The sequence below is a fragment of the Pelmatolapia mariae genome, linkage group LG6 (assembly GCF_036321145.2).
Source record: "Pelmatolapia mariae isolate MD_Pm_ZW linkage group LG6, Pm_UMD_F_2, whole genome shotgun sequence".
NCBI lineage: Eukaryota > Metazoa > Chordata > Actinopteri > Cichliformes > Cichlidae > Pelmatolapia > Pelmatolapia mariae.
The window spans coordinates 41,545,586-41,573,375 of NC_086232.1; the positions used below are offsets into that span (position 1 = coordinate 41,545,586).

The following is a 27,790-nucleotide window of genomic DNA, read 5'->3' on the forward strand; positions in this document are numbered from 1 at the left end:
TTTTTTGGTGATTAATTCGCTGCTTAAAGGTTTGTTTTCCAGCTACAAAGCCATTCCCTTCTCATTGTTTCACCCTATAGTTGCCCTCTAGCGGACCGCTCTGCGTCCTCTCTGTGAATGCAGCCCATGGCACGCTATTGACCAAAGTCTGCTGGTGTCATTTTCAGCTGTGGTCAGGCCTCATAAGAGCAGAGAGCATTTACGTAATGAGGTTGCATTAACTGCCTTTTATTCTTTCCACTGTTTAGAGAAGGACCGCTCTGCTGCTTCTTTCAAAGTACAGTAGGGCGCTCGCGGGGAGGGAGAGCAGGGCTCCGAGGTCAGCGAGTGCGTCGCAAGCTCCCGTCGTCACACTTTTCAGCACTGACGGGAGAGCGAGCAAAAAAAGAGTGAAATATAAGTAAGAGATAAGAAGAAATGGAGAAGACGACGGCATGTGATGGCGAGCGTGGAAAAAATAATAAAGTGAGAAAGTAAAAGAAAGGATTTGAAGGATAAATGGAACTGAATCATAACGCACATCCCTACAGAGAGAAACCCTGTGACTGTGCTGCAGTATAAAATGACTCTGCATGCTCTCACATCTGAAGGAGATGCTGGGAGTTTTCTAAGAATTCAGCTGCTGTGTCTGTGTGTAGTTTTGGTCTTATTACAACTTTTATTATACTATTTTAGTTTCTGTGCACAGACATCGACTTTAACTCCAGAGCATGACAGCAATTATTCACCATCATTTGCAGAAAAATGTTTGGATTTTAAGATTTCAGAGTGATAGTGGGTGATTTCTTTGTGTTAGTGTGACTGAATCTGAAATATTGTTAGCTCTTCCCACTAAACCAGTGCAGAACCAGCTCTGGTTTAGTCCTCCATTGAACCAGCTCCCACTGTGGCCGGTTTGGAGACTGAACGCTGGGTAGCAGAAGCTGACATAACTGTCATGGGAGTAAAATACTTGTGGGATAAATGTATGAAATAATGTGAATTTCTCACCTAATGTCAGTGACTTAATTATCACTTTTTACTTGTAGCATGGTATAAAATGTCACAAGACAAGCTGGAAAATGCACAGATTGTTACCAGATTACTCCTGGATCTTTGAAGCAGCTGGTCTTTGAGGATGTTTTTAGTATGGAGCTCTGATAAGGCAGGAATGAATCAGCATTAATCATGATTTGACCCAGACCCTGATATCCAGCCTGCCACAGAGAACTGCAGGAAAACCAGATTCATAGATGTTGAACATAGATGTTCAAGGATTTATGAAACACAGAATTTGTGCTACTGGCAAAACTTTTTTGTTGTTGTTGTTTGTTTGTTTTTGCCATGACTGCAGTTATTTCTCTATATGAAGATTTCTAAATGAGCAAACTCCTGGTTTATGCCAGGTTTAGCCCCTGGCAGGTTAAATGAAGTGAAACTTGTATTGTAGCTCAGCCTTTCCTCAGTTTGGGCATTGCTGTATCGCTAGGATTATTGTTAGGATTATCATGAATTAGTTTGACTTCAGAGATGCTGAAAGCCTTGAGAATGGCAAGACTTAAAGTGGATCATGTCTTTAGTGGAAAGAGAAAAATGTGAGTAGCTTTGAGTGCCATTTTATGCAACATCTCCTTGAGTATGATATGTAGGGACAGTGACCTTTAATTGAGCTTAGTGTTGGTTCAGGTAGGCCATGAAGTCAGCCTACAGCTACCAAATCTCAGATAGGTTGCACTGTATATGCTACTTTAGCCTTCACACAGGTGCTGCACACCTGCAAGCCACTTTGCAACCAGCCTCCATCCAATTATCTCCGTTTCGTGCCGTTTCTGACTCGGTGTCCTATCGGTGATGTCAGCTCGGTTATGTGCTGATGTTCTTCTAGAGCCATGTCAAACATAAGTGGTTGTAGATGGAAACAGGAGGGCTTGTTTTTACTTCAGTGACTCTAAACAAACTCTGTGCATATTTGTGTGATAGTTTGAAAGTGCCTAAAGGTGTAGAAAGTGAGCTCATCCAGACAGTGGTGAATCTTACAAATGATTTATTTGTATCCAACCTTGAAGAACACAAATGTATTTTTCCTTTTCTTTAATCCTGTATTTAGAAAACTCTGTAAAAGCTACAGGACAGATTAGCTTTTATACAGACAGGAAAAAATCTGTATGCTGTATTAACCACTGATATTTGCAAAGATATTTAAAACATTTACAGAGTTCAACACACATTTAGAGAAGAACACTAGGGTGATGGTACTGTCATGCTAACATTTGCACAACCTGGGGAAAGTAAACCTGTCTGACTTCTGAAAATCATTCAGAGAAAGTGCTGTGTGAATTAGTGACTGTGGTTTGCAGTAAAAAGAAAACGCACCTTTTAGCGCTCAGCTGGAGTAGAAAAGAGCTATGTCAGTGCCAGCCATTTAAACTATGGTTTATTAGTATTTGTTTAGGTATTTATACTTGAGTATTTCCATTTTAAGCTGCTCTGTAAGTATAATAAAAATATTAATCTTGTAAACAAGTATAAAAGCCTCAGGGCTCATCTGTCTAATCTATGAGTGCTTTTAGTTTTCATACTTTTGCTGATAGTACTTTTTAAACTCGAGCAACATTTACTTTAATGGATGCACGGGATCTGACTGATCTGTCTTACATTAAAATGCTTTAATAATGCTAGAATAATAAGATATCCTGGTCTGAATATCTAAAAATAATACAGCCTCCAGCTGAACTCATTTAAAATGTTCTTCCTTTTGCTGTTACTTTTGGCCCAGAAGTTAAATCATTTTTTCTTCTTCGGTGGAGTCCTTTAAGCAGTTCTTTTTTTCTTTTCACTTTGGCTGCTGCATCGTGCCCAGTGGAAATTCTGTTAACCAGTTTATTTGTGGCAGCAGGGCTCCCTAATTACTCGCTATCAAGCAGCTTCACTGGAGCCGTACGGCGTCATTTTCATGCCAAAACAGCCGAACACCAAAGGAAGTTTCTGTGCTCAGAATAAGCACTGCGTGCAGAATCTTAATGTTGATATGACGTTTTAACCAGCGTGATCTAAAGATGTGTTAGTCTGTGACTTCAGAGCGACCAACATTAACTCGCAAATGAAGCGGGAATGGAAACTAGCATCGCTTTAACTGGTGTGAACAGGTGATTTGTCCCTTTGAGTCATTTAAAAGACCAAAGACTCCCCGGGGGTTAAAGGAAGCATGTCCGCTGACAGCCTGAGTAAATGACTCCATGGTGGCTGTGATGCACATGGCTTGGCCCTTATGGAGATGCATCCGAATGATGCGCCTGAGGATGGACTGTAATAATATGCAGCTTTCTTGTGTTTGTCTGATTTCACGCTCACATTCTTTCGTGTGAAGTTTTGCCTGAAGCTCAGAACACTGTGTTTCAAATGAAGACCTTCAAATTGTGATCATTCATCACTGAGAGGAAAGTTCCATAGAGAAAGAAAAGAAATGAGCATAAACATGTGTGATACTCTGAACATATATGAAAATCATACAGTCACCATCAACTCTGCAGGTTTGCATTCGGATCTGTTCTGGGAACTGAATATGTTCTGCAGATGTGCACTTGCTGTTGCTGGTCTTGCTTGCCCTTACACAATGCTATCAATGTCTAAAGTTTTTTAAAAAATCTGCAGAAAGTGCAGCTTTGCAGTGGAGGTGTTTAAAAATGGGAGGCCGCCCACCCGTCTGTGTAGTTTCATTGAGAAGCTGAGCTCTTTGCCTTCTTTAAGTTCTAAACTGGGAAGAAGTTGGTTTGTGAAAAACTCAGACTGAAATATACAATTTCTATCCTGGTTGTGGAACACTGGACCTGGAATGATATTTAAGGATAAGTGAGGATACATAGGAGTTTGTCAAACCATCCTACATGTGTTTTGTGGACTTCATTCACCTGCATCCTTTGGTTTAACCTGTAGGGAAGTGCTTCAGGAGTACGGTGTATCTGGCCTGATGTTACAGGTCATTCAGTGCATGTACAAGTGTAGGCGGTTTGGGCAGCTCCCCAGATCTGGATAAGCGGATTGATGAATGGATGTGTGATGGGTGAAAATGTTCCTACATTTTTGACTTCACTGTTGGGGAGCTATCGTGAGATGTGCTGTCTTACTGTATTTTATTAAAGAGACGTGTATTTTAGCAGTGTAGGGCTGAAAGTCTGCTGGACTGATTTAAATCTTTGGATTCTTTGTGGTTGTTTTTTTTTTTTTTTACTTTCCTCTGAGCACCTTCAAAGTCGGCGAGCTCTGCTGGTGCCCCTTTAATGTATTTTTAATGCCGCTGCTGCTCATGACCTTTCCCCTTTCTCTTCCTCTCCCCACTGTGGGTCAACTGATCTGTTTATTTATACGAGAAACAATCAGCTTCACCTCAACAAGCATTCTCTCTTTTAAAAAAATGGGTTCGACTGAAGGACAGAAGGGAAATCCTCTCGTACGCAGTGAAGTAAAATAGCACGGCCCGGGTGTAGAGTTTAACGTGGAGCATCGCTGAGATGGAAGAGACGGGGAGATTTGGGGTTTTTTGAGTCGGACGAGGTCTTATTTCTCTGTGCTCTTTGTGGGTTTGGTGTTATTCATTTGCTCGCTGTGCTTTGTGTGAACTTCCTCTGCACAGAGTCAGATGTGTGTGCGTCTGCCTCTCTGTGCCCGTGTTTACGTCTGTCACAGTTTTTATGCTCTTATGGGAAATTAAAAGGAAACAAAGCAGAAGTGTGAGCTCTGCTTTCAGATATACAGCAGAGCACTGTTTTAGCCAATTACCTCTCCCTCTGCTGTGGTTGTGTAAACAGCAGATCAATGCAGTAGCCAGGCAACTTAAATCAGCATATGCTCTGTATAGGAAGAGGCCATAGGACGTTATTGTGCTGTTGATGCCTGTGGCAGATTATGTCATCTCCAGTAATATAGAGCCTTTGTTGGGCTGATTTACTGCAGTGTGCAGCGTGAGATGACAACGCTGACTTACTGTTATTGCAGCTGCATGATAGACGTCGAACCATCTAACTTGAGTTCAGATGAGAATGAATTTTTATAGGATGGTTTAAGATCAATAACAACAAGATATACTTGCTTCTGTTTTCTTTTCTGCTAGCAGGAGTGAGCAGTCTTTTTTTTTTGAGCTGTCAATGAGATGAGGGAAATAGTCATGTTTTTTCTGAGAGCCAGTTTTCTTATTTTTTGAATGCACACAGAATGACACATAAATCACTACACATAATCGCACAGCGTGTCATCCTGTTTGTCAGATGGTAAATTAAAATTGTCACAATCTTTTATCCCATTTCTTTTTTGTATTAGTTTTTGGTGGTTATGTGGGGTGTGTCTGAGTCTCTGTTGTGCTTCGAGCTGAGTGTTGAAATTAGTGATTAAAAAACTCAATTTCTGAGCTCTTGTTTCATGTTTACGTAGCTCACCGTTTATGGAAGGAAGGCAGTGAAGCAAGGCACCCCGAAGCAAGTAAGATTCACTCCACAGGCTGTTAGAGGCATGTGGCATGTATTTTCGAGTCCATTCAGATATTAGTAATATTGAATATTTAATCAATTTTAAATGAGTATTATAGTAATATATATCTCCAGTAAATAGATCTGACAGCAGGTCAACTTATGCCAAGCTGGCCTCCAGGGTTATAATGCACAGCCGGGAAGCCTTTCTGGGATCATAAAGTTCTCTGGTACCACCCATAAATACCAAAAACTACACTTCCAGGTGGTCTCTGTGTGGCCTCTGGTAAACTTTCAGCATTGCTGATGTTTTATTATCACTCTGTGGAAGTCCGGTTCTGCCTACTTTCCCCCGGTTAAATTTTTTTCTTTAAATATAGACTCTATGCACAAGTGTTGGTGCACAGCTCTGAGCCTTTGAATTCAAGTGTTTCAGTCACAGGTGTATAAAATCAAGCACAGAGAAGGTAAAGTGCATAAACATGAATAATGCTCTGTTGACTCAGTAACTGCAGAGGTCCAAACTTCAGCTAGCATTAGCATCAAAATCAGTTTTCATAATCCACCATAATAAAAACTGTATTTCAAGTTTTTCTGATCTTTTTGTGATCGTCTTCCTCTGGCATCCCAAGAGCTTCACGGCCTGGTTCCTGTAGCAAGGCAGCTCCTGTAGGTGTAGTGTTTAGGTGACCCAGCAGATTTGTCTGTATAGTGTCGCTTTGTATAGATTATTTCTGTTTGAATACACATATTTATCAATGCAGATCATTTTAAAGGCAGCTTCATAAAGAATTGTATTCTCTTCTGCTGGTAAGCCGTCGTTTTGTGTTTTCATTCCAGACATCATAGTGCTGATAGCGTCAGTGGCGGTGGTGTCAGCAGGTAGCCAGGGCAACATCTTTGCCACGTCAGTCCTGCGAAGCCTGCGTTTCCTGCAGATCCTACGAATGGTGCGAATGGACCGAAGGGGAGGCACCTGGAAGCTGTTGGGCTCTGTAGTCTACGCACACAGCAAGGTAGGCGAGGAGGGCATCTGCAGATCATCAAGCTTCTGATCAAGCTTCAGGGAATCTCAAGATGTTTCTGTAACACAATGTTTATAAGATTTAAAAAAATTAAAGGCGTTAAAGACGAAATGTTATGCAGTATTTATTTATTTTTAAACTAGTAGATTAATCTTGCATGATAGTTTGATTGCTCTTCCTTGCTATTTTGAGGTCACAGAGGTTTTCATGAGCATTCATCACCTACCTAAATGTTCCTGATAAAGTATACACCAGTACAGCTGTGTTCCTACAGCGTTGTTCGAGCAGAGCAATAAGTCAGATTAGCTGCAGTCCCTGCTTTGCAGGTAACACTGGGCACATTCAGAGGTCTTGAACTAGAGTTCAGAGCAGGCAGCTCAGCAGCTGTTTTAGCAGCACATCAGGAAGTTGGTCGCAGTGTTTTATCTTATTTATGTCTAAACCAATAAGGGACAGCATCAGAGGAAGGTTCTGTAAAGGGTCGTGACCTATCACCTCATTATTTTATTTCTGTTTCTGACCTCAGTGTTCAGAGAAAAGCGGTTGTAGGTCGATCTCCTGTTATATGCCAGAGTGGTTGTGCATTAAATAAATGCTCCTTTTTCCACCATTAAACTCTGAATGACCTCTTTGACTTCTGCAGGAACTGGTAACCGCCTGGTACATCGGCTTCTTGGTCCTCATCTTCTCTTCGTTCCTTGTCTACCTTGTGGAGAATAAGTTCAACAATGAGTTTGCTACGTATGCGGATGCCTTGTGGTGGGGCACGGTGAGTTTGGAGGAATTTCTGTACTTTAGTAAAAAGCCCTGATAGAAATTATTTTTTAGCAGCTGTCAGCCAATCTCTGCAGCCACCTGACCCTCCTGAGTTAGACTTTCTTGGACATCAGCAGAGTACAGGTTTTACTCTGAGTATTTTCAGATGAGTGTGTCCTGCTCTGGATGCAGAAAAGCAGAATCCTTGCCGTTATTATCTCCTGTTCAGCTCTGCCTCTGAGCACCGACAGCCCGTCCATAAACATTAGTCCTGCACGGCTCCGTTAAACACCATTATTAATCCGGCTCAGAAATTCATAATGGTGTAAAATGGCCTTTGTCATGAATGCTAATCAGAGCCTGAATGAAAAATGTTCAGGCTTCCAAATCAAAGAGGTAGATGGATGGATATGTGTACAGATGGGCAGATAAAACCGGCACAGTAATAAAGCCAAGTATGGTTTTTCTGCCAGTTTCAGTCCACGGCCAGCTACATCTGCCCCTGTCATTAAATGGTGAATACACTTCATTAAGTGCTCCTTTTCAGGCTTTCGTTGAACACATGAGAATGCTTTTATCCAGCAGTCATATTTTGATGCACTAAGTACCATCAATTTGAATCATTACTGCAATTAACTCTTTTAATTCTATTAAAACTTCACTTGCTGACATCTTCCATCGAGATGTTTTAGTCCCATTTTCATTGAATCTGAGGTTTCATATTGTCAAAACGCCCTCTCCATGTATATCTGCACAACATCATCAGATGCTCGGTAGGTCTTTGCACATAAAGGACAAGAGGAGTGCACATTCTGTGCCTTAGAAAACTTTATTTTTTCAGATAAGGCAGAATAAACATTTGAGCCGCTGGCTTTCAGCAGCGTTCTTGGAACCAAGGCCGCACAGACTGACGCCCGTTAAAGCCTCTGCGCAGGTTTAATCATTCAGATGTGATTGCAGTGCTTGAAGGCATCATTTAAAATCATGTCTCTGTATGGAGAAAATCAGGCTGTATGCAAAAGGGAAAAAGATGCAAATACAATGGAGCGATGCGTACCAGAAGACATTTAACACTGAGCAGTCTGACAGAAATAAAAGCAGTCTTAATAGATTAGTGTAAGTAAAGCAGAGGATGCATTTTCATTCAAGTCTACTAACCAAATAACCCCTTTTAATATCACTTAAAGGACCATTTCACCAAAACTCCAAAAGCTGCCTGAGTCACAAACAAAAAGATGAAACCAGTTTTTGTCCTACAACCTTTAAAAGATGCCTTTAAAAACAGGTCTCATATAGGTAGATATAGGTATAGGTATTCCACATGACTTTATAATTTGCAACTAATGACGTCTTACTGTTAAATAAAAAAAAACTACTAATAGCTTGTGAATGTTTAGATAAGTCATAAACAATGTCGGCGTTACCAGGTCACTTGCAAGTTCTGACACAGCACAAGTTTAAATTTTAAATATAACATTAGTTTAAAAGTTCTCTGTTTAAACAGCCAGAGGCTCCATATGAGCATCCATCAGGCCCTGATAATAATCATTGTTTTCACAGATCACCCTGACAACCATCGGCTACGGAGACAAGACACCGAAGACGTGGACGGGGCGGATGCTGTCCGCAGGGTTCGCCCTCCTCGGCATCTCCTTCTTTGCCTTGCCAGCTGTAAGTTATTCTTTTTTTATGAATCGGTTTTCTGTAACAGGTTTTCATTTTTCTCTCTCGTAAAGTTTCCTTTTTTATGAAATTTGCTTCTTTTTTAATGTAAATTTACAACCTTATTATTGTAGTTTATAATAATAATTATTGTTGTATTGTTGTAATAGAACATTCAGTTAATTTCCAGTCACAGTAATTCAGTCATTAAATTAAATTATGTACCTACTTGAGGACATAAAAGTTCTCTGAAACAAGCCGTTTTAGCTCTTGCCCACTCTCTTCTTATTGGCTGACTTCTGGAAACCTGCACAGGAGCGCTAGGATACTCTCTTTAAGTCACTGCTACCAGTGCACGAAACCACATCATGGTGTATTTGTGGTGTGTGTATTTATTGCTGTTTATATCATTTCAGGGTATTCTGGGTTCAGGCTTTGCCCTGAAGGTCCAGGAGCAGCACAGACAGAAGCACTTTGAGAAGAGAAGAAACCCAGCGGCCTACCTCATCCAGGTAAAACAGACACCCTGTTATTCTTTTGTCTCTGACACATATCTCTGTTTTGGGCTGGACAATGAAGACGTTAACGTTGACGATTCAATCCACTGTAGTGTTGTTAAAATCTATAAGCGACTGTCATTCTCCACTTTGTCCTTTTCCTTCGTGGACTTGACGAAACCCAGTGAAAAGCAGATATCTTCACCCTGTGCAGCCCAGTTCCCTCCTCATCTTCTCAAAGCTCAATCATCTTTTTCCCCTCCTACTAGTATAGCCATAGACTGTATATAAAAGATGGTCATGGCTACCATGAGATCACCATTTGGGTTGCAGAGTCCTGTTTTTCTTCCTTTCTTGCCGTTTTGAAAGCAGGCGTTATGAGCACAGGTGGATCTGAGCGTGAAACCGAGGGATATTCCACGCACATCGTCTATCAAAGCTTACTCATTTTTTACTCAAAAAATGAGTTCACTCAAGTGAACTATAATTTACACAGTGTATTCAATAAAACATGAAATCAGGGGGTGGAGCCTATCCCAGCTGTCTTAGGGCAAGAGGCAGGGTACACCCTGGACAGGTCGCAGGGCTAACACATAGAGAACCATTCGCACTCACATTCACACCCATGGGTGTGACAGAAACCGGCATGATGGTGGAATTGAACTCAGGACCTTTTTACTGTGAGGCAGCTGTGCTAACCACCACTGCCCAAGGAAGATTCATGACAAGGAGAAAAAAACCTGTTAAATCCATGTCCAGACACACAAATGAATGGAGGTAATGATTATTTTTAAGAACTTCCATGAAACCGGATTAGAAATTCAACGTTAAACTCATGAGACCACAGTGTAGTTCATTAATAACCCAACGTTAGCAGTTCATTTCTTATGACTTTATTTATGCTTTAAAATGTCTGTTCAGGTCATCTAATCTAGATGATCTCTTGACTTTCCAAAGGCTTCTTCAGTTTCTAAAGCTGATGAGGAGTCAGTGTTGTAGGTGGCTGACAGCATCTCTGTCCACTGAACTGAAGTGGTGTCCGACAACTCCAACTATCTGCCACCTATGATTCGGTCCTGAGGTCCCTTTCCAGACGATCTAACAACATTCAGTCCTCGTCCTATATGACCTTAACAAACGACATGATGATGGGGTGGGACAACAACTCGCAAACAAGCCCAACATGTCCGGAATGAACTCCAACGTGACAATCCTGGGTTAAATACCCGGGACTCGTCATCAGCTTTTGGAACTGAAGAACACTTTCAGATGAAGTCCAGTTTGGATTAAAGCAATTGTTTAAATGTGTCATAAACCTTTCCTTCCTACTGAGTTTATTGTCTGAAACAATCCGAAAGCCTGGCGGGGTTATTTGGGGGGATGGTTGTTTTGTTTTTGTTTATTTTTTTTTGGTCTGAGGAACCACGGCGATGTTAAATTAAGAGCTGAGTTACAGAGAAAACTCCTCCCACTGTATGTCTGTCTTTTATATACAGTCTATGGTATAAAGCACAGAAACACCAACGATCCCCTCCGTCCTGCTACCTGATCTTCACTCATCTTTAGTTTCATCCTGACTTTCACTGGTGCTGACCTCACATTGTCCTCCTCGTATATTTCCCCACATGCTTCCTTTTCCTTTTGTCCATCATATGTTCCCATCTCCACCTCCTCCTCTTCATCCTGTGCATCCCCATGTTGTACCAGGCTGCGTGGCGTTATTACTCCACCGACAGCACCAGGCCCTACCTGGACGCCACGTGGCGGCACTATGAGAGCCTCCTGCCTATCCACAGGCATGTATCCATGCCTGACCGCCGGCCGACCCCAGACGTGTGACACATCCGTGTTTTAGTTTTCACTAATCAGCTCTTTTTTTACTTTCTTTTCTTTTCTCCTCTTCTCCCGACTCCCTCTGGGGCCTTGTTTTTCTTTTGTTTTTTTACTTTTTTTCTGTCTGTTTATCGTTTTTTTTTCTGGGAGGGGGTCTTTTAATTTTTCCCTTCCACCTATTTTTTTGTGTATTCTGCATGCAGTGTGTTTGGCGTAGTTATGCGGCTGATGAGAACTCGGTTTCCATTGCTACCTGGAAGCCTCACTTGAAGGCGTTGCATACCTGCAGCCCTACAAAGTAGGTACAACTATGGCAGCTGGTGTCTGTATTTGGTGTCTGTGCCACATTCCTTTCCTGCACTTCAACTTTGCAAATTTAAAGTTCATTTAGATCCTCTTTGGATTATTCACTTTTCCTGCTCTGTCCTGTCGTTTTACGTATCTGCTTTTTTTCTCTTTATTGAAAATTTATAGAAGAAGCGATTTTAGAATTTTAATTTATAAATGACAGATAATTTCCAGGCTCCATTAATGTAAAAAAAAAGAAGAAGTAAAAAGCTGACTCCTTTATATGCTTCTCTATAAATGTCTCCGTCTGTGCGCTGAGTGCTCAACGGGCCAGGAACTTTCACTGCTTTGAGGGACCGAGGCAGCAATTTTAGCCGTCACCCTTTCATAGCACGTCTATTTATGACTCCAATTGTGGCTTCAATGAGCCAGTCGGGCTTTTTGAACTCAAAGCCCTCATCCTCTCAAAAGCCCCGGGCCCAGAGTGATTTAGAGGGACGCACCTATTTCAGTCTGTCAGTGTGTCAAGCTTTAGCTGTAGTGCAGCTTTTTTACAGAAAATGATGAGGGATGCGGAAAGAGTTGAGAAATTTCCCCCAGTGCCGTCAAACTGTCAACTTCCATCAAGTGGTTCTTCATATTACTGTCAATGACAAGAAAGTTGGTATTTATAATAAAACCATACGTAATTTTACCTTCATAGTGCGAATATTTTCAAATTTTACAGCCCTCAAAGTACAAAAGGGATGGTTTTAAATTAAAGGCTTTTTAAGTGTCAGTATTTATTATATCCACATGAAACCTTCAGGACTGAAAATCAGATTTAATCTCTGTTAAAAACTGCTACCAAATCACCACGAGTGTCACAACTGAAATCCACAATCAAAGTTTTATTTCAGTAAGATTTGTTTTTCTCTACAACAACAGGGGTGGGGAACTCCAGTCCTCGAGGGCCGGTGTCCTGCAGGTTTTAGATGTGTCCTTGATCCCACACAGCTGATTTAAATGGATAAATTACCTCCTAAGCCTGTCTTGAAGTTCTCCAGAGGCCTGGTAATGAACTAATCATTTGATTCAGGTCTGCTGACCCAGGGTGAGATCTAAAACCTGCAGGACACGACCCTTGAGGTCTGGAGTTTGACACCGCTGCTCTATAACCATCTCTGAGCTTCAGTATCTCGTGATACATCATAGCGTTTCGGATCGTATTCAATAACACAACTTTAATGTCTGCAGTGCAGAGGAACAGACGTCCCAGGGAATTCACGTCAAAAAGTGCATTCTGGGCAAACTTTAAATGCTCATATCACCATGTGAGATGCGCATCTGCTCAAAACAAGTCATGACATGAAAGTTCTCCTTTCACCTACCTGACTTTGTGTGAGCGGTGTCAGAACAAGTTTCTAAAATCATCAGTCCAATCCGTATCGTCATTAGTGTTCACGTGTTCTTTATAACAGTTTGGACCACGTCACCAAAGTTGACATGTTTTTGTCTGAGTTGTAGGAGTGTTGCCTGGCTGCAGGTGCTTCTCAGCATTCAGAAACAGCTTGAAAGCCAATTCACAGGTTCCATGTTTGCGCCTCACCTGGTTTCTGTCATAAGGTGTCACACTTTCAATGGGACCACACATTATTTCTATTCGTGTCCCCACATATTGAGGCACTGTCCCACATTTTTATTGGCTCCAGTTCACAAACGTAAACACATCTCACTAACAGATGTGCTGACTCAAGGATGCTGGAACTCAAAGATAATTTCCAGGCACGGCAGCAGCTGACATACCTGTCGCATAACAGCATAAAAACAAACTTTAGCTTCTACTTCTGCTTATAAAAGTTGGGAAAATGGAATTAAGTTAAAAAAAAAACTGCAAGCTGCATAGTGTGTCTGTGTTCCTTTTCTTAAATTGGCTATGTCAAAAAATTCACTCTGCATTTTAGCATTAATCTCATCACCCATGTTGTCCCACACAAACATCATAGACTTCATGTTTAGTTTGCTGGGACTGGATCAGAACTTGAACATGTGCTGGAAAAGAAGCTCCTGAAGTTTTGTGTTTCATACCCTGTGAGGTAAAAGAAGATTTAACTATGCAGTTCCTGAATTATTTTTATGACTAAGAAAGTTTCAGAAACATCCCTGCCTCTGATTTATTATTTCATAAATCATACCGTGTCTACTCCAGCCAGCAAATTCTATTTTTTAAAATGACCCAAGACGAGCACTTTATTCATGAAGCTGCCCAATCTGTACCAAAACCTGCTTTGCTCTACGTATATCTAAAAAGAGCTTCTTCCTGTTCCTTTCAGAATAAAAGACCTCAACATATGCTGCATGACTGCTATAATCCCACGTACTGTTACTGCACATTTTAGAAAAGATCATAAATCTCTAGAACCCACATGGGTTCAATTGGCACAATAATGTTTTTATTTAAATGAAAGTCAAAATGACAGATCATCGTAATGTGATGACACGTGCTGTGAGAAATGACTGGTATCATCCCAAACAGCACATGGTAAAAGCAGAAAAGCTGCCCTTAAAAGCTCGCCTCCCCTCATGTTTTAGTATTGGCATTTATGAGTTTTATGCACTTACATTTAAATTCTCTGTTTAAAATTATCCACAGTTCTGTGATATAATCCAGGCATCTAACCAAGCTGCTAAATGTTAATACTCGAGCTAGTTATGCACCTTGAATTATAGAAATGGGGAGCTTTTCTTCTTTGGTTAAAGAACATTTTTAAAATTTTATGATTTGTGCATTTTTTGGTATCCATCCTAAACACCCTGCAAACACCCAGTGATTGGGGTTTGTTTTCCACCCCTCCTATGTGCTTTTGAAAGCCATCTGTGGAGCCTGGAAATATTGGGACAGCTATCTGCAATGCATACAATAAATGCATTACAGATGGTTACACATAATGTACAGTTATAGCTTAATGATTACTTTATTTAAAGGAGTAATGTGTGAAACATGCAGTCCTTAAGTCACTTTCTTCTCTCGCTGCTGCTGCTGCTGCTTTAGTGTGCATGAACCTGCATGTTTGTAGTGAGCCTGCTGTTTGTTAAGGCTTCCACCATCAGGCCTCTTATTGATCGATGTGTTGCGGCCTTCAAATCCTCTGCACTTGTGAAAGAAACAGCTGCTGGCAAAGCTTGTGATGCAGAAATCTCCCTATCATGCTGAAACACATTGGTGCGTTTGCAGGTTTTAGCTCCTCGGTTATAAATCATGTATAACTTGTATTTTAATGAATTCCTAAAGCTCACATCATCACGACTTCAACTGGAGAGTAAAGGAGTTTTTAAACATGCTGAGTGTGTCATTCATCACTGTGGACATAAACTTTGCATTTATGATGTTGCCGTTAACACTACTGCTGAGGCCGCGCTAACTTTACACACTGAAAAGAGTCATGAACATGAAGAGCATCCAGCAGGTTCACTGTCCAGTACACGTCAGGGTGTGCTTTATAAACTGGTTTCTTGGTTTTCATTAAGCCAAACGAGTTCATGTTATTATGTGGAATAATGCATCCACTTCACAAAAACTTTGACACTTATTGGGTCTGGATCTGCTCCAGGATCTCCTGCTAGTTGGACTAACCTCATCCTCACCTAGGAGGTGCCAGGATATGTCCTGGTTAGATACCTGAACCACTCTAGCTGGCTCCTGTTCATGTGATGGAGAAGCAGCTCTAAGCAGAGTCCTTCCTGACTTACTGAGCTCCTCATGCTCCATCCAGAGTCTTGCCACCCTTCGAAGGAACCTCATGTGAACTCTAAACCCTGCCCCCTTGGCTTTGCCTAGAAATTCTAGAACGTTATGACCAGTATTAATGACCAAGGGCAACCCTGGCAGAGGGCAGCTTCCACTGTGCCCGGGTCCAAATTATTTCCGGCAGTGTGAACCAGGCTCTCACTGCGGTTGTGCAGAAAATGGACATCCTGTAATAATGGGTTAGATACCCAATATTCCTTGGTCTTGGAATAGACCAAGCTGCAAAATAAAAAATGATGCACTGTATTACCTTGCAATAACATTGTAACTTTGACCAAAAAAGACTGTTCACTGTGGTAGATTACATAACTTACCATACAAAAATTGATGCAAGACAAAGTGGAAAATATTAGTTAAACTCTCTTTAATACAACATATGAGATTTCTAATAAATGGGCTAAAACTTGCAAAAGCACCAGTATTATCATATAAGCACTGTACTATTACTGAAGTTTTATGAAAAGATGTGTTCTCAAATGTCTTTTCTTTTCTGATCTGTCTGCTGCAGGAAGGAGCAGGGAGAGTCGACCACAAGGTTTGTGACTGTTTGACCTTCGCTGTGTTACGTAGTGTTGTAAGTCCATGACTTGAAAATGGGGCTGGGCATCAAATCAGAGAATGTATCAACAAAGTTGATATGGCGCAGTACCACGTGTGACCACTTGGGAAATTTACCTGAAAATAACTGAGTGCCTGAATTTTATTTTCATTGCTTTTTCTTCTTGTTTTTAGTCAAATGTTTGTAATTACTTGAGTTTTTAGATTACCTTGAAAAGTCAGCTTTAGATTTTAGAGTTTCTGACCCCTGCCTGTATATCAAAGATGAATGACGGCTATAAGATACACCTCAAAAATGTTATGAAGGGGGAATCAATCTATAGAGGCCGAAATGGTTTTAGGTATCAGGCTATAAATGTGTTTATTTCTGCTGTACAGCCGGACTTCTTGGACACCGGTTGTTAGAGGAACGGATGTTATTGTGGCACTTCTTTTTCAACCTTCATCTGCACTTTGCAGCTCACTCATTAGTGATTCCCCATGGCCACGCCCATATTTACTTTCTATTCTAATGACGTCGCGAAATCAAAGGTGTCATCGCCTTTGGGACAACTTAGCTACACCGGATGTATCTGATGTTGCATGACATCAAAAATGTGGTGCAGCTTTTATTTTTATCACTCACTTAAATTCAGTTAAAGGTGCAAAGGATTTCCTGCAATGCTCTAATACAAACGAATGAGCGCTGGGAAAATCAGCAGCAAAGCTGAAGAAGTTCTGTTAATACATTCGTGATCTGCATCATTATGTGCAAAGTTCAAACAACGGCCGGCCGTCTTTGAGGGCTCTTTCCGCCACACTTCTGTGCGACCTGCGTGGTCACCCAGACAGAACAGGTGCCCTAACAGGAGCTGAAGGCCATAAGGGTGATGACATGTTGCCTGGAAAAGCAGCCACTTTTACACAAGCACTCTGTATGACTCAGTGTTTTGACTTTCTGTTTGGTGCTGTTTTTTCTTTTTATTGCTTTTTCTCTCCAAAAGAGAAAAAATAAAACCATTTACACACCGCGTTCACTACACACAGGCAAAAACACACACACACCATTTTTCTCATGCTTTAAACCATCCTCTTGCCTGAGGTATCTATTACACACTTATTACAAATGCTATTCTGTATGATTATGTCCTAATATTGCTTAATTTTGTAATGAAATCAGTGCTCCTGATGTTTCTCTTTTAGCTAATGCATTTATAGACTCATTTGGGGAGGGCAGTGCGCAGGGCAGTGGAGGCTGTGTGATGTAATATGTTGTGTTTGCAGTTATGAAACACTGAGTAAATGTTTGTCTGCAAACCACCGCTGCGAACTGAAGGCAGGCGTGCTTTCTTTTTTTTTCATATTACTCTTTCCCTTTGAACCTGGTTTATGAAATACACCACAATGTAGAAAAGGTGATAGAGGTTCTGCGAAACCCCCAGCTCTATTTATGTCTCTACTGCAGAGCTAGAGAGGAGGGATTAAACGCCACACTGTGCAGTCAGTGCAGAGCTGCCTTGCTTGATTAACAGATGCAGTATATATGAGAAAAGGCAGTGAGGAAACCAAAACATTACATGGGAAACAAAATGGATTTGCATGTTTATACCTTCAGTAAACCCACACGACTCTGTGTAAAGGTCCCTGTCCGCTCACTGGTGATTCAGGCACTTGTTGCCATGGCCCAGCTGAATTCACATAGTTAAATGAGGGATATCAGCATGAAGTGTGTGACTCACCAAATTGCAGCCTTTTTCAAACGGTCCTGTAGATGTTCACTTTCCTCTACTAAGCTCAATTTGCCTCCATTCTGCTGCTTCTAAATGTCAGTGGTCGACAAATTGAAACTCCAGCGGTAAACGTATTATTTTGTACTTCCTAGACTTCATGCATACAGTCCTGCAAAGGTTCATCACTCAGTTATTCTGCGGAGCTTACACTAAGAAAGTGGTGTTTAGATGCACGAGGGTTTAAGACAGAAAGACTTTCTCTCATCTGTTTCTGCCTCATGTAACACATCACCGTGTGTCTATCTCCCCTTGGTTTTTAGTAAAAATCATAGTAATAAACAGAAGCTACTGAGGAGGTGTACTGCTCGGAAACATAGGTACACAGCATCTCTGCTCCCCGTGACATGAAGTTTTTCTTTGGGAATGCTGACTAATTCTTGGTGCATGGGTATCTGTAGGAGGCTGTGCAGCCTCAGAGAGAGCAGAGCCAGAAAACCCTGCAGGGAGACATCAGTCGCCTTCATAGTAACACACTATCTGCCTTTTGTTTGATATTTGCCTGAGCAATGCGCTACTTGTGCCTGTTGTGATTTTGGTTTTTAACTGTCAGATCATTAGTCTGTGCCAGGTTTCGTTCTCAGCAGCAGCTCCTCTGAAATAACTAATTAGCTTTTTCTCTGGATGTAGTGAGATTGAAATTACCGTGTGTGTGTGTGTGTGTGTGTGTGTGTGTGTGTGTGTGTGTGTGTGTGAGTGAGAGAGAGAGAGATGCACCGTCAACATTTTCTTCTTCACTCACCTCCTTGTATTCCACCTAAATGATAAACCGCACTTCACTCACCAGAACCCACACAGACATCTCAGGTACCATCCCGTCCACCGGTGAGAAGCATTGCTTCTTATTGCTAGCCACCTAACAGCTATGAGACTTTCTCAGTTACTTCTTACATCATGCGCTCTGATTTCTAACGAGGGATATGGGTCAGAGTCGGTACAAAGTCTTGAGGGCCTCAGGGCCTCACTGCCACTCAGCACAGTCAGCAGTGAGCAACACTAGCTAACATTAGCTTAGAATCAGAACCTAGCATGCAACATTTTCCTGATGACTTCACGGGCTCAGTCATTAGTGTCAAGTCACGTTGAGACTAACAAGTGAGATCATGACGTTCATTTTACAAGTTATTAGAAAGGAGGATTATGCAGATGCACTCGTTGGCTGATAACATCTTAATGAAATAATTAGCCATCCTGTTGACTTTTTCAGACTATTGAGTTTAAGAGTAAGAATTTACTGAGAGACGAATCAACACATTCATTACCAAAATCAACTGATTTGGTGACAATAAGAAGAACACAGACTTCTGTTTAATCCTCTGCAGCGTATAAATGATGCACGGCTGACGCCTGCGAACGGCTTTGCATGCTGTCATTCTGCATAAACACAGAATCTGTCACTCACACCTCATGGTCCTGCCTGTTCACACTCTGCAGGTAATTCTTATGAATTTTCATCCATAAACTCACACTTTTATATAAAAACATGTGATACATTTAATATAACTGTGCGACACCCGCTGGCTCTTTTAATGTGTAAACTAATTGGTCACACAAGACGGCATACTGTGCACACTTGCAGGAACAAACCACAAGCATCATCACACAGCTGAAGCTTCATATCTAACCAAAGCTTGCATTTTGTCTAAGGCATCTGCTGCAATGCATGCTGGTCTGTCTCCATCCTGTCCTGCAGCCCTTATACTAAATGATGGCTGCCATGTTCAGCAGTTTATGAAGGAACACTTTTCCAGGATAACTTTTTGCTATCATGAAAATCATCTATCGCTCAAACATGTTTACCTCTTTGTCATTTCCACCCCACTTCACTTCCTTCTTCTTTCCCCTTCTCGCTCCAATCTCCCTCTGTACTACTCTTCATCGCTAATTTCAGCCAGAAGTTGAGTTTCAAGGAGCGGGTGAGGATGGCGAGCCCCCGAGGTCAGAGCATCAAGAATAGGCAGACGTCATCAGTGAATGACAGGCGCTCTCCGGTGGCTGACGCTGGCACAGAGGGCACCAGTCCCGCCAAGGTTCAGAAGAGCTGGAGCTTCAACGACCGCACGCGGTTCAGACCGTCGCTCCGCCTCAAGAGTCAGTCCCGCTCCACCACTGATGGTGAGTGTGCCTTTCTGCTTTCACTGCCGGTATTTTATATCAGTGTGGATTATTAACAAAGCAAAATCACCTGTTTTAGAGTCTGGCTTCTGGCCTCCACCATGCTGGCTTTTTAGTGGTGGCTTATAAATGTTCATAAATGTTACAAATATCTGCTAAGTAACATATTACCGTACCAAAACTGAAGACGGCCTTCTTGGTTTCATCATCTTCTCTCTATTATCATGGAGTCTTTAACTTGAGGTGCGCGTTGTTGTGTTTTGGCGTTATATAAATAGTACTGGACAAAACTGCCTTTCCTGTGAGGGGGAAAAAAAAAAAAAAAAGATGTAAAAAATTTTTCCATTTAAATTTTGAAATGTCTCAATGTCTTTTTTGTTCAGAGCAGGTCTAATAACTTATTTTAGCCATTAGGCTACATTCACTGCTGCTCATTGTGTGCTGTCAAGGTCAAAATCGGCCAGTTTCAGTCGTGTGGGATTAACAGGAAGTGAGTAACCTCTCCAAACAGCTGGTCTTGCTCTTCCTCGAGTACCACGTTTAAAGAAAGGTGTTCCTGAGATATAAAAATAAGCACAAACCCCACAGCTTCTGCTCATCAAATGGTCAATGAGAGCTCAAGGGGATTCCATCTTTACCAACCAATATCAAATTCTTCCTTTAGGTGCACGTGATAACTGCCCGAACCTCACTGCTCGTATTTAACTGACTCTCGATCCAGCTCATCAGAACTGGTTTGGCTCACTAATGACGCAGCAGAGTGGAGGAATGCTGATGGCTGCTGTGCTCCCTTTCTTTGGCCTAGCAGTGCCGGCCTGGCGAGTCCTCCTGGGTAACGGCCAGTTGGTGGTTGTGGGCGGACTGATGGATAGATGGAAGGTGGGGGTGGTGAGCTCCAGGAGCCATATGGGGTGTCAGAGCCGTCCAGCTGGCTGAGGCCTGCTGGTGGAGAGGAATCATTAGCCAAGCTAGCCAAAACCAAACTGGTTGGCTGGTTAGCCACGCTGCGTCTGATCGCTGACATGTTGGCTAAGTGAGACATTAGAGGATGGGAAACATCTCCCTTCCATTCTGGCTTAATTAGAAATGAAACCAGTAATTATTTTAGTGGAAAGTTTTTAATGGAGCAAATCATTAATCAGCACTGTTTTTCATCAGCAGCAGGTCTGACAAAACCCACATACTGTGGAGTAATCGATCCGTTCCTGAGGTCATGTACAGTGTTTAGTTCAACAGAACACATCAACGGCATTAACCCTGTGCTTACCTCCTCAGGGTGCTCAGGGTTCCTGCTCCATTTGGAAAATCAAAATGAAGTCTTTCTAAACCTTTAATGCCACTATGACATGACACTAAGGTGAATCTCTGGATTTTGGACAGCTTTGATCTGTGCTTTAAACTATTTAGACTCCAGATTTTCCACCAGCTGACAGAGATCCCCACGGCCCAACAGAGGCATGTAACTACAAAGTGAAGGTCAATGGGTTAGTAAGCTGTGTTGAGCTTAAAGTCCGGGTTTAGTTTCTTGAGTCTTGAGTCACTTTTTACCTGTTACATTGAGGTGGTAACTTATTCTGAAAGCAAACAGTGACCTGGTCGTGAGCAGGTTTTGTTTAGAGTTTCCGTCTAAAAACAGCTGGAAGTGTCCAAAACTACAAAAACTACCAGGGTCAAAAGTATTCGTCAGACGCTCTTCAGCTGGAGTGATGCAAATTTGAAGTTGTTGTCATATTGGAAGACAAAGCCATTACCCAGACCTGGTTTTGCCTGCTGACTGCTTGATGTTTTCTTCTTCACATATTCTTCTTTCGTCACAATTCCTTCAACCTTGATGAGATTCCGAGTTCCAGATGCACTAAAGCATGCTCCCATCATCGTGTTTCCCTGTGCAGACGGTGTTCTTTGGGTTGTCTGCTTCTCCCTTCTTTCTCCGAACATAAGCAGCGTTTCTGTGGCCAAAGAGCTCTAGTTTTGTCTCATATGAACAAAGGACGCACTTTCAGAATGCATAACCTTTCTGCAGATTGTCCTTGGCATTCTTCAGTCTGGCTTGAAAGTGTCTGTTACGAAGAAGTGGAGTTTTTCTTGGTCTGCAACCTCACAGTCAGTTTGATTTTTGGAGGTTAATAAATTTTACAACTGCATTAATTTGTTAACCTAACAGCACCATCAGTCTAAATAACCACAACCTAAAATCATGAGCTAGCCACGATAAGACAGACCACATGATCTTCACATTTCAAATATGTATTTGTACCTGTCAATCAAAACTGCACCGCCCCAATTTTAGGCTCCACCAATGTGCAAATGGATGCATCATAAAAAAAGTGTGCCCATTGTATAGTTATTATTCATGTATTCATGGGAGTCTAGACGGACTGACTCGCTTTTTGAGCCAACCTCAAGTGGCCATTAGAGGAACTGCAGTTGGTGGAACACCTCTTTTCAGACCCATCTTGACTGTGATTTGTAAAGCAAACCATGACTTGAAGTTTCTGCGACTGCATGTTAGTGTGTTTGAGCAGTAAGACTAACACAGCTCACTGCAATCTGTTGTTTGTGTGGATGCCTCATTGGCATAAAGGGACTTCATCGCTATCACAGAAATAAATAATCCTCCTTTTCTGTGCCTCTCTTCCAAACAGCAGACTCCAACATTACAGCAGAGGACGGTTTTGATGAGAAGGGCTGTCACTGCGACATCTCGGTGGAGGACTTGCAGCCCTCGGTCAAGTCTGTCATCCGAGCTGTCAGGTGAGACAGAGGAAATGAGACTTCCTCTTTCAATCTAACTTCTGCTGCAGTTTTCCGTGACCCAGGCTGCAGGCAAACTAACACTGATTGCGACCAACCCCCCGCCGTCTTCTGATTGAGCTCAGGGGATTAAAGTGACCGGATGGTTTTTATTTCTGTTAGTTTATTTTTGGATCATCAGGAAATATGGTTAGTGGGAGGATTAAAAGCTGTGTAAGGTGATCGTGTCACAAGGAAACAAGAGTAGACACGTCTTCATGTCCTTCGTGTCCTGAAAGAACTAAAGAGCCTCTTAGATGCAAGGTCATCATACGTTCCCGACCAGCAGGAGTTGAATAAAAGTTAAAAGCAGCTCAGTGTTTGAATTATTAAATATATAATAACTAAGACTATAATGCTGAAGCTTCTGTGGCTCCATGTGGTGGACGAGCTCCTTAACAAGACACCTCATGTTGGTTTTTCTTTTAGTTTTTACTTTATGAGCATCGACAGACTTTCAGTTTTATCAAAAAACAATAATAAACATCAGTGGTACACCTCATCCCTTTATCCAGCTTCCACATATAAAGTGAACTGGCTGTCACGCATCACTTTGTGGACACAGACAGGTTTGAAAATAGTGACGCAGCCACATCAGTCACTATAGCCTTCACTAAAGGCTAGAACTTTAACGTAGGTACCTGCTGTATTTACAAAATTATGAAGGATCAAAAATGCTGGAAATACAGCAGATACACATCAGTGCACTTCAAAGGCTTGTATTCTGAAAATATTTACAGTATAAAGGAATTTTTTTTGCATTGCTTCATTAAATATACTTCAGTTATTGTGCAAAGAAAAGTGGAAATTCACTAATCAAATGTCCTACGTGCCAAACTTGAGGCCACTGAGGGACCAAGAAGCTAAACAGACGTGCTCACTTCCATGGCACCTGCAAGCTAACGAGCTTCCTTACGCAGAACGCACCCAAAGGAAAGCTGATGTTCAAGCCCATAGTAGAGTTTTGTGTATGCCCTCACTCACAACAGTCTCACATTCTGAGGTACATTCTGAAACCACATGACAGCACAGAGATGTGAAGGTAAGTTGGGGGTACGGCAAATTCAGGAAGTCACTAAATGAGATTTGCAGCTGCAGCAAAAATGTTCTTTGGGTCAAATCTGACAATAGCAGAAGCCAGGTATGCCATTCACCTCATAACTTGTCACTTGTACATTTTTATATGCATCACATTTTGTGTCAGAAGGCTCAGTGGTATGTACATGTAAACTACATCATCAGGACCCCCTGTTTTGCTCTACGAAATGATGCTGGCTGAGCATCTTATTAAATATTTTTGATATTTTGAAGCATTCACATGGACCAAAACTGTATATCGGAAGGCTGTGACAATATAATCCAGGATGTTTTCATTGTTTCCGACCCCTTTGACTCTCCACTATAAGCCACGTTCCCTTGAATTCAGCCTCAGTGCTCCACAGGTGTTTCCATCCACATACACATGCAGCTAAAATCTGCCTTTTTTCTGAGAAAGTGATTGTTCTGAGTGTATGAAATGCTGTGAACAAACAGGTTGACACATTAAAAGCACCATTAAGCGCTATCAAAATAAATGCAGGCTTTAATTTGTTTACATTAGCTCAGGCTGGTAGTGTCACTGCTGGACCACAGCTCCCCCTTCTGGTGAATTTATGAACTTCTGTGCTGTTCATGCAGGATCATGAAGTTTCATGTAGCCAAGAAGAAGTTTAAGGAGACGCTGCGTCCGTATGATGTGAAGGACGTGATCGAACAGTACTCTGCTGGTCACCTGGACATGCTGTGCCGCATCAAGAGCCTGCAGACCAGGTAGGACGGACATTGTACTGCAAAAGATCTGCATGTGTGTATGCATTCCTTATACATGCATGGGTTTATCTCACGCTGTTTTCTTCTTTTTGCAGTTTGTGTTTTTGCATGTTTGTACCTGTGTTTGCTTCTCTCCAGGCTGGACATGATAGTAGGCCCACAGCCCCTGAGCAGCCGAGCCAAGGCCTTTTCCTCCCCCTCCCTGTCTGTCTATTACAGCCAGGGGAGGAAGAACTCCACCCAGGGGTCAGAATTCCCCCGACTTACTCAATCTACCCACCTAATCTATCATTCGCATGTCACATGGGTTCAGTTCACTCCTCAGTCGCACAATTCAGGAGCTGGTTTGTTCTCAGAAACGTGAAGGAAAACATAAAGTGCGGCCTCATTTATCAACCATTCGTTAGTCCAGCATACCTGACCGCCCCTTCGTGGAGAAGTGATGGCAATGAGGTTTACAAAACATGCACTCGGGACAATTAGTATAACTGTTGAGTTCATTTTTTTTCTAGAAAGAGAGAGCATATTTGCCTCCATATTGGCTTCCCTTCATTGGCTTCCTGTTAAATCCAGAATCAAATTTAAAAGGCCCCATCTTATCTTAATGACCTTATAGTACCATATAAACCCATTAGAGCACTTCCCTCTCAGACTGGGGGCTGACTTGTGGTTCCTAGAGTATTTAAAAGTAGAATGGGAGGGAGACCCTTCAGCTTTCAGGCCCCTCCTCTGTGGAAACTCCCAGTTTGGATTCAACTTTTAAGATTAGGCTTAAAACTTTCCCTTTGACAAAGCATATAGTTAGGTCTGGATCAACTGATCCATAGAAACCGGCAGTTGCTGAGCCTGGCTCACCAGAGATAAAATAGAGAAATGGATGGTGTGCAGCGTGCATGTCTAAGGACTGCGGGGACCTCCTATGTAGACGGCGTTGAGTGGCTGACGAGTACATAATACTATACTTCAGCTGTGCCAACATCTCACTTCTGATTTTGGACAGGCAGTCCCTCTTGATCAAAAATTCACTTGTAGCACTTATCTGAGCAGCTGCTTGGAAACTTTTCTGAATGAAGCTTGTTTTCACTGCTCACCAGGACGTTAAACTATTTTTATGTGTACAGTTTTCACATTGAAGAACAATTACAAACACAGCTCTATAAATCCCAAACTCAAAGTATTTCAGCTTACCATTTAACAATGACGTAAGCCCCTGAAGCATGCTGTGTGTGTCCTAAGAGACTGGCAGGTTTGTCAGGAAGGGGACAGATGAAGCCTAAATCAGCTTGAGTTGACACATAGTACAGTACTACTCCTTCCAGTCTTCCATAAAACTGATAGATTTGCTTCTCTTTGTTAATCAGGACCTTTACATTGCTGCCAGTGTTGTTTTGTTGCCTTTACCTTCACTTCTTGTTCCACATGTGGCACCTGAGGCTTTTAAGGAGAAGCGGTTGAAAGTTTGGGATTTGTCACCACAGCTGTGCACAGCTGTGCCTTTATATGCATGATAAATCCAAGTTGTCTGCAGGTTTTAAAAACGTGTAAGTTTGGAGCTTTTTTCCTCTGATGATTTGATAAATGAGGCCCCTGGTTGACGAGCTAAAGCCTGAATTAACTGAGCTTCGAGCCACACTCTGCTCCCACAAACAAACACGTCCTGGGTATGAAATCTGCTACTAACCAGCCACTAACAGATCTCTTAAGTAAATTGACTTCTGTTCTGGGAAAGGAGTTTGCAATGTGATGCTAACATGTTTTACACACACTCCAATCACACACCAGAAGGTTTCACCTGTCATTGCTGTTGCAACACTGCCCCCTGCTGATGCTGTGTGCACTCTGTTGCTGCAGATGAGCCAATCAGACTTGCAAAGGGTGGAGGGCCTGCCAACATGCTTCTTTTTTTTAACCACATCTCGTAGTCACGAGTAGAGTCTAACACAGATCAGCAAGCTCCAGCCACAAATAACTTCAACCTGCCATGACCTCACTGTAATATATGAAAAAAATCTGTAATATTATAATAGAGAAAGCTGTAACAGTCCTTAAATTTACACAAAATGTTTTTGTTTTTTTTAGTAAAATGTTTAAAATGTTACATGGAGGCTGGTCTTGTCTATATTTGGATCCAGTCCACAATTACAATCCCCAGATCATCTACATTTGATCTGCATGTTTCATATACAAGAGGAGCGTGAATCATTCGGTTCCTGCCCATCTTATCCTGAATTACATTTCTTATTTGAAATTGGACTGATTTACAATGAACGAGTGTCATAACTCTTCTCGCTTCCTCCTGTAAAAATACAGTTTTAGAATCCAGATCTAACTTCCCTGTGTAGTTCTCGATCCCCTTTTCTTCTAGCATGATTTAGTGGTGACATACAGGGTGTCCACACCTGACTTTTTCTTCTTCCTTTTGGTGAACTCGTGATTGCATGATCTTGGCTCAGTTTTTCTGTGCTCTCTGTCAGCTTTAACACAAACAGACTTTATTAACCAGATCCCACAGAGCCTCACTGGATTTAGCATTTAGACATAAATATAATCATGTGTAAACCAAAATATAAGACTCTAATGTTTAGAGTCTGAAATAAAAAGTTGTATTGTTAATTGGTAAAATGTAATCTGGTTGGTAATGTTTGGAAGTGTGAAGTCCAGTGAGGAAGAATAATCTCTCGTGTTTGGATTTGTTTTATTCGGGGAAAAGTTTACTTTAGATAAACGGTTCTAATTTTCCTTCCTTTTGTAGTCCTCCTTTGTATATTTTAAAATTAATATCTTATTGTGTTTGCTTGTATTTCTGTGCATTTCAGGGTGGACCAAATCCTTGGGAAGGGCCAAATTCCTCTGGATAAGAAGATTCGAGACAAGCTGCTTTCTGATGGCGATATACTGGAGGACATGAGCATGCTGGGTCGCGTCTGTAAGGTGGAGCGACAGGTCCGTCCTCTGGGTTTTGTTCTTAAAATTTCAGGAGGTTGAGAGGATCAGGGTTTTTGCTAATTGGAGCTTCAGTGTTTGGATCCTTGCTGCCTCTGGTCCTCATTATGTACCCCAAAATGCCCCCAGTGTTTCTGGTCAATAAGATTAGAACAGCGCTACGTAAGTGCCAGTCCATCGACAGCAAACCAGCTAAATACAGAAAAATGTGATCCATCTCGACTGCGTTTAAGTTTCCTAAAGTTACAGGAAATGAACTTGTTGGTATTCAGAGTGAGAAAAGGCAGGGATCAAAACAAGATCAGCATAAAACTGAAAAGCTGAGGGAAACGAATAGCCGGCTCTGTCCCGCTTCCAGTTTTTACGCTACATTAGACTAACTCGGCTAATCACATTCATCTCCAAACTGCTTACAAGACATCTTACTGATCATTTTATTTTGGTATTTGTCACAGTGGGTAGAATTCAAAACCTTATTAAGACTGCCCTGAATCACATTTTACTCTTTACAGCAAATTGA

The 27,790-nt window shown here is 41.8% G+C and overlaps 1 protein-coding gene across 2 annotated transcripts in view; it reads left to right on the plus strand.

Moving 5' to 3' along the window:
• The window catches only part of LOC134629564 (potassium voltage-gated channel subfamily KQT member 5-like), a 123,958-nt gene that overhangs the window by 94,668 nt on the left and 1,500 nt on the right, over positions 1–27,790 (plus strand). Inside the window, exons 4-13 of one of the 2 annotated variants that reach the window (XM_063477009.1) lie at positions 6,279–6,454; positions 7,107–7,232; positions 8,780–8,890; positions 9,298–9,393; positions 11,415–11,509; positions 15,795–15,821; positions 19,502–19,725; positions 22,371–22,479; positions 24,196–24,327; positions 27,144–27,270. In XM_063477009.1, the coding sequence (XP_063333079.1) occupies positions 6,279–6,454; positions 7,107–7,232; positions 8,780–8,890; positions 9,298–9,393; positions 11,415–11,509; positions 15,795–15,821; positions 19,502–19,725; positions 22,371–22,479; positions 24,196–24,327; positions 27,144–27,270 (1,223 nt within the window). The remainder of the gene's footprint in view (positions 1–6,278; positions 6,455–7,106; positions 7,233–8,779; positions 8,891–9,297; positions 9,394–11,414; positions 11,510–15,794; positions 15,822–19,501; positions 19,726–22,370; positions 22,480–24,195; positions 24,328–27,143; positions 27,271–27,790) is intronic. The other variant, XM_063477010.1, reaches the window with a different exon arrangement.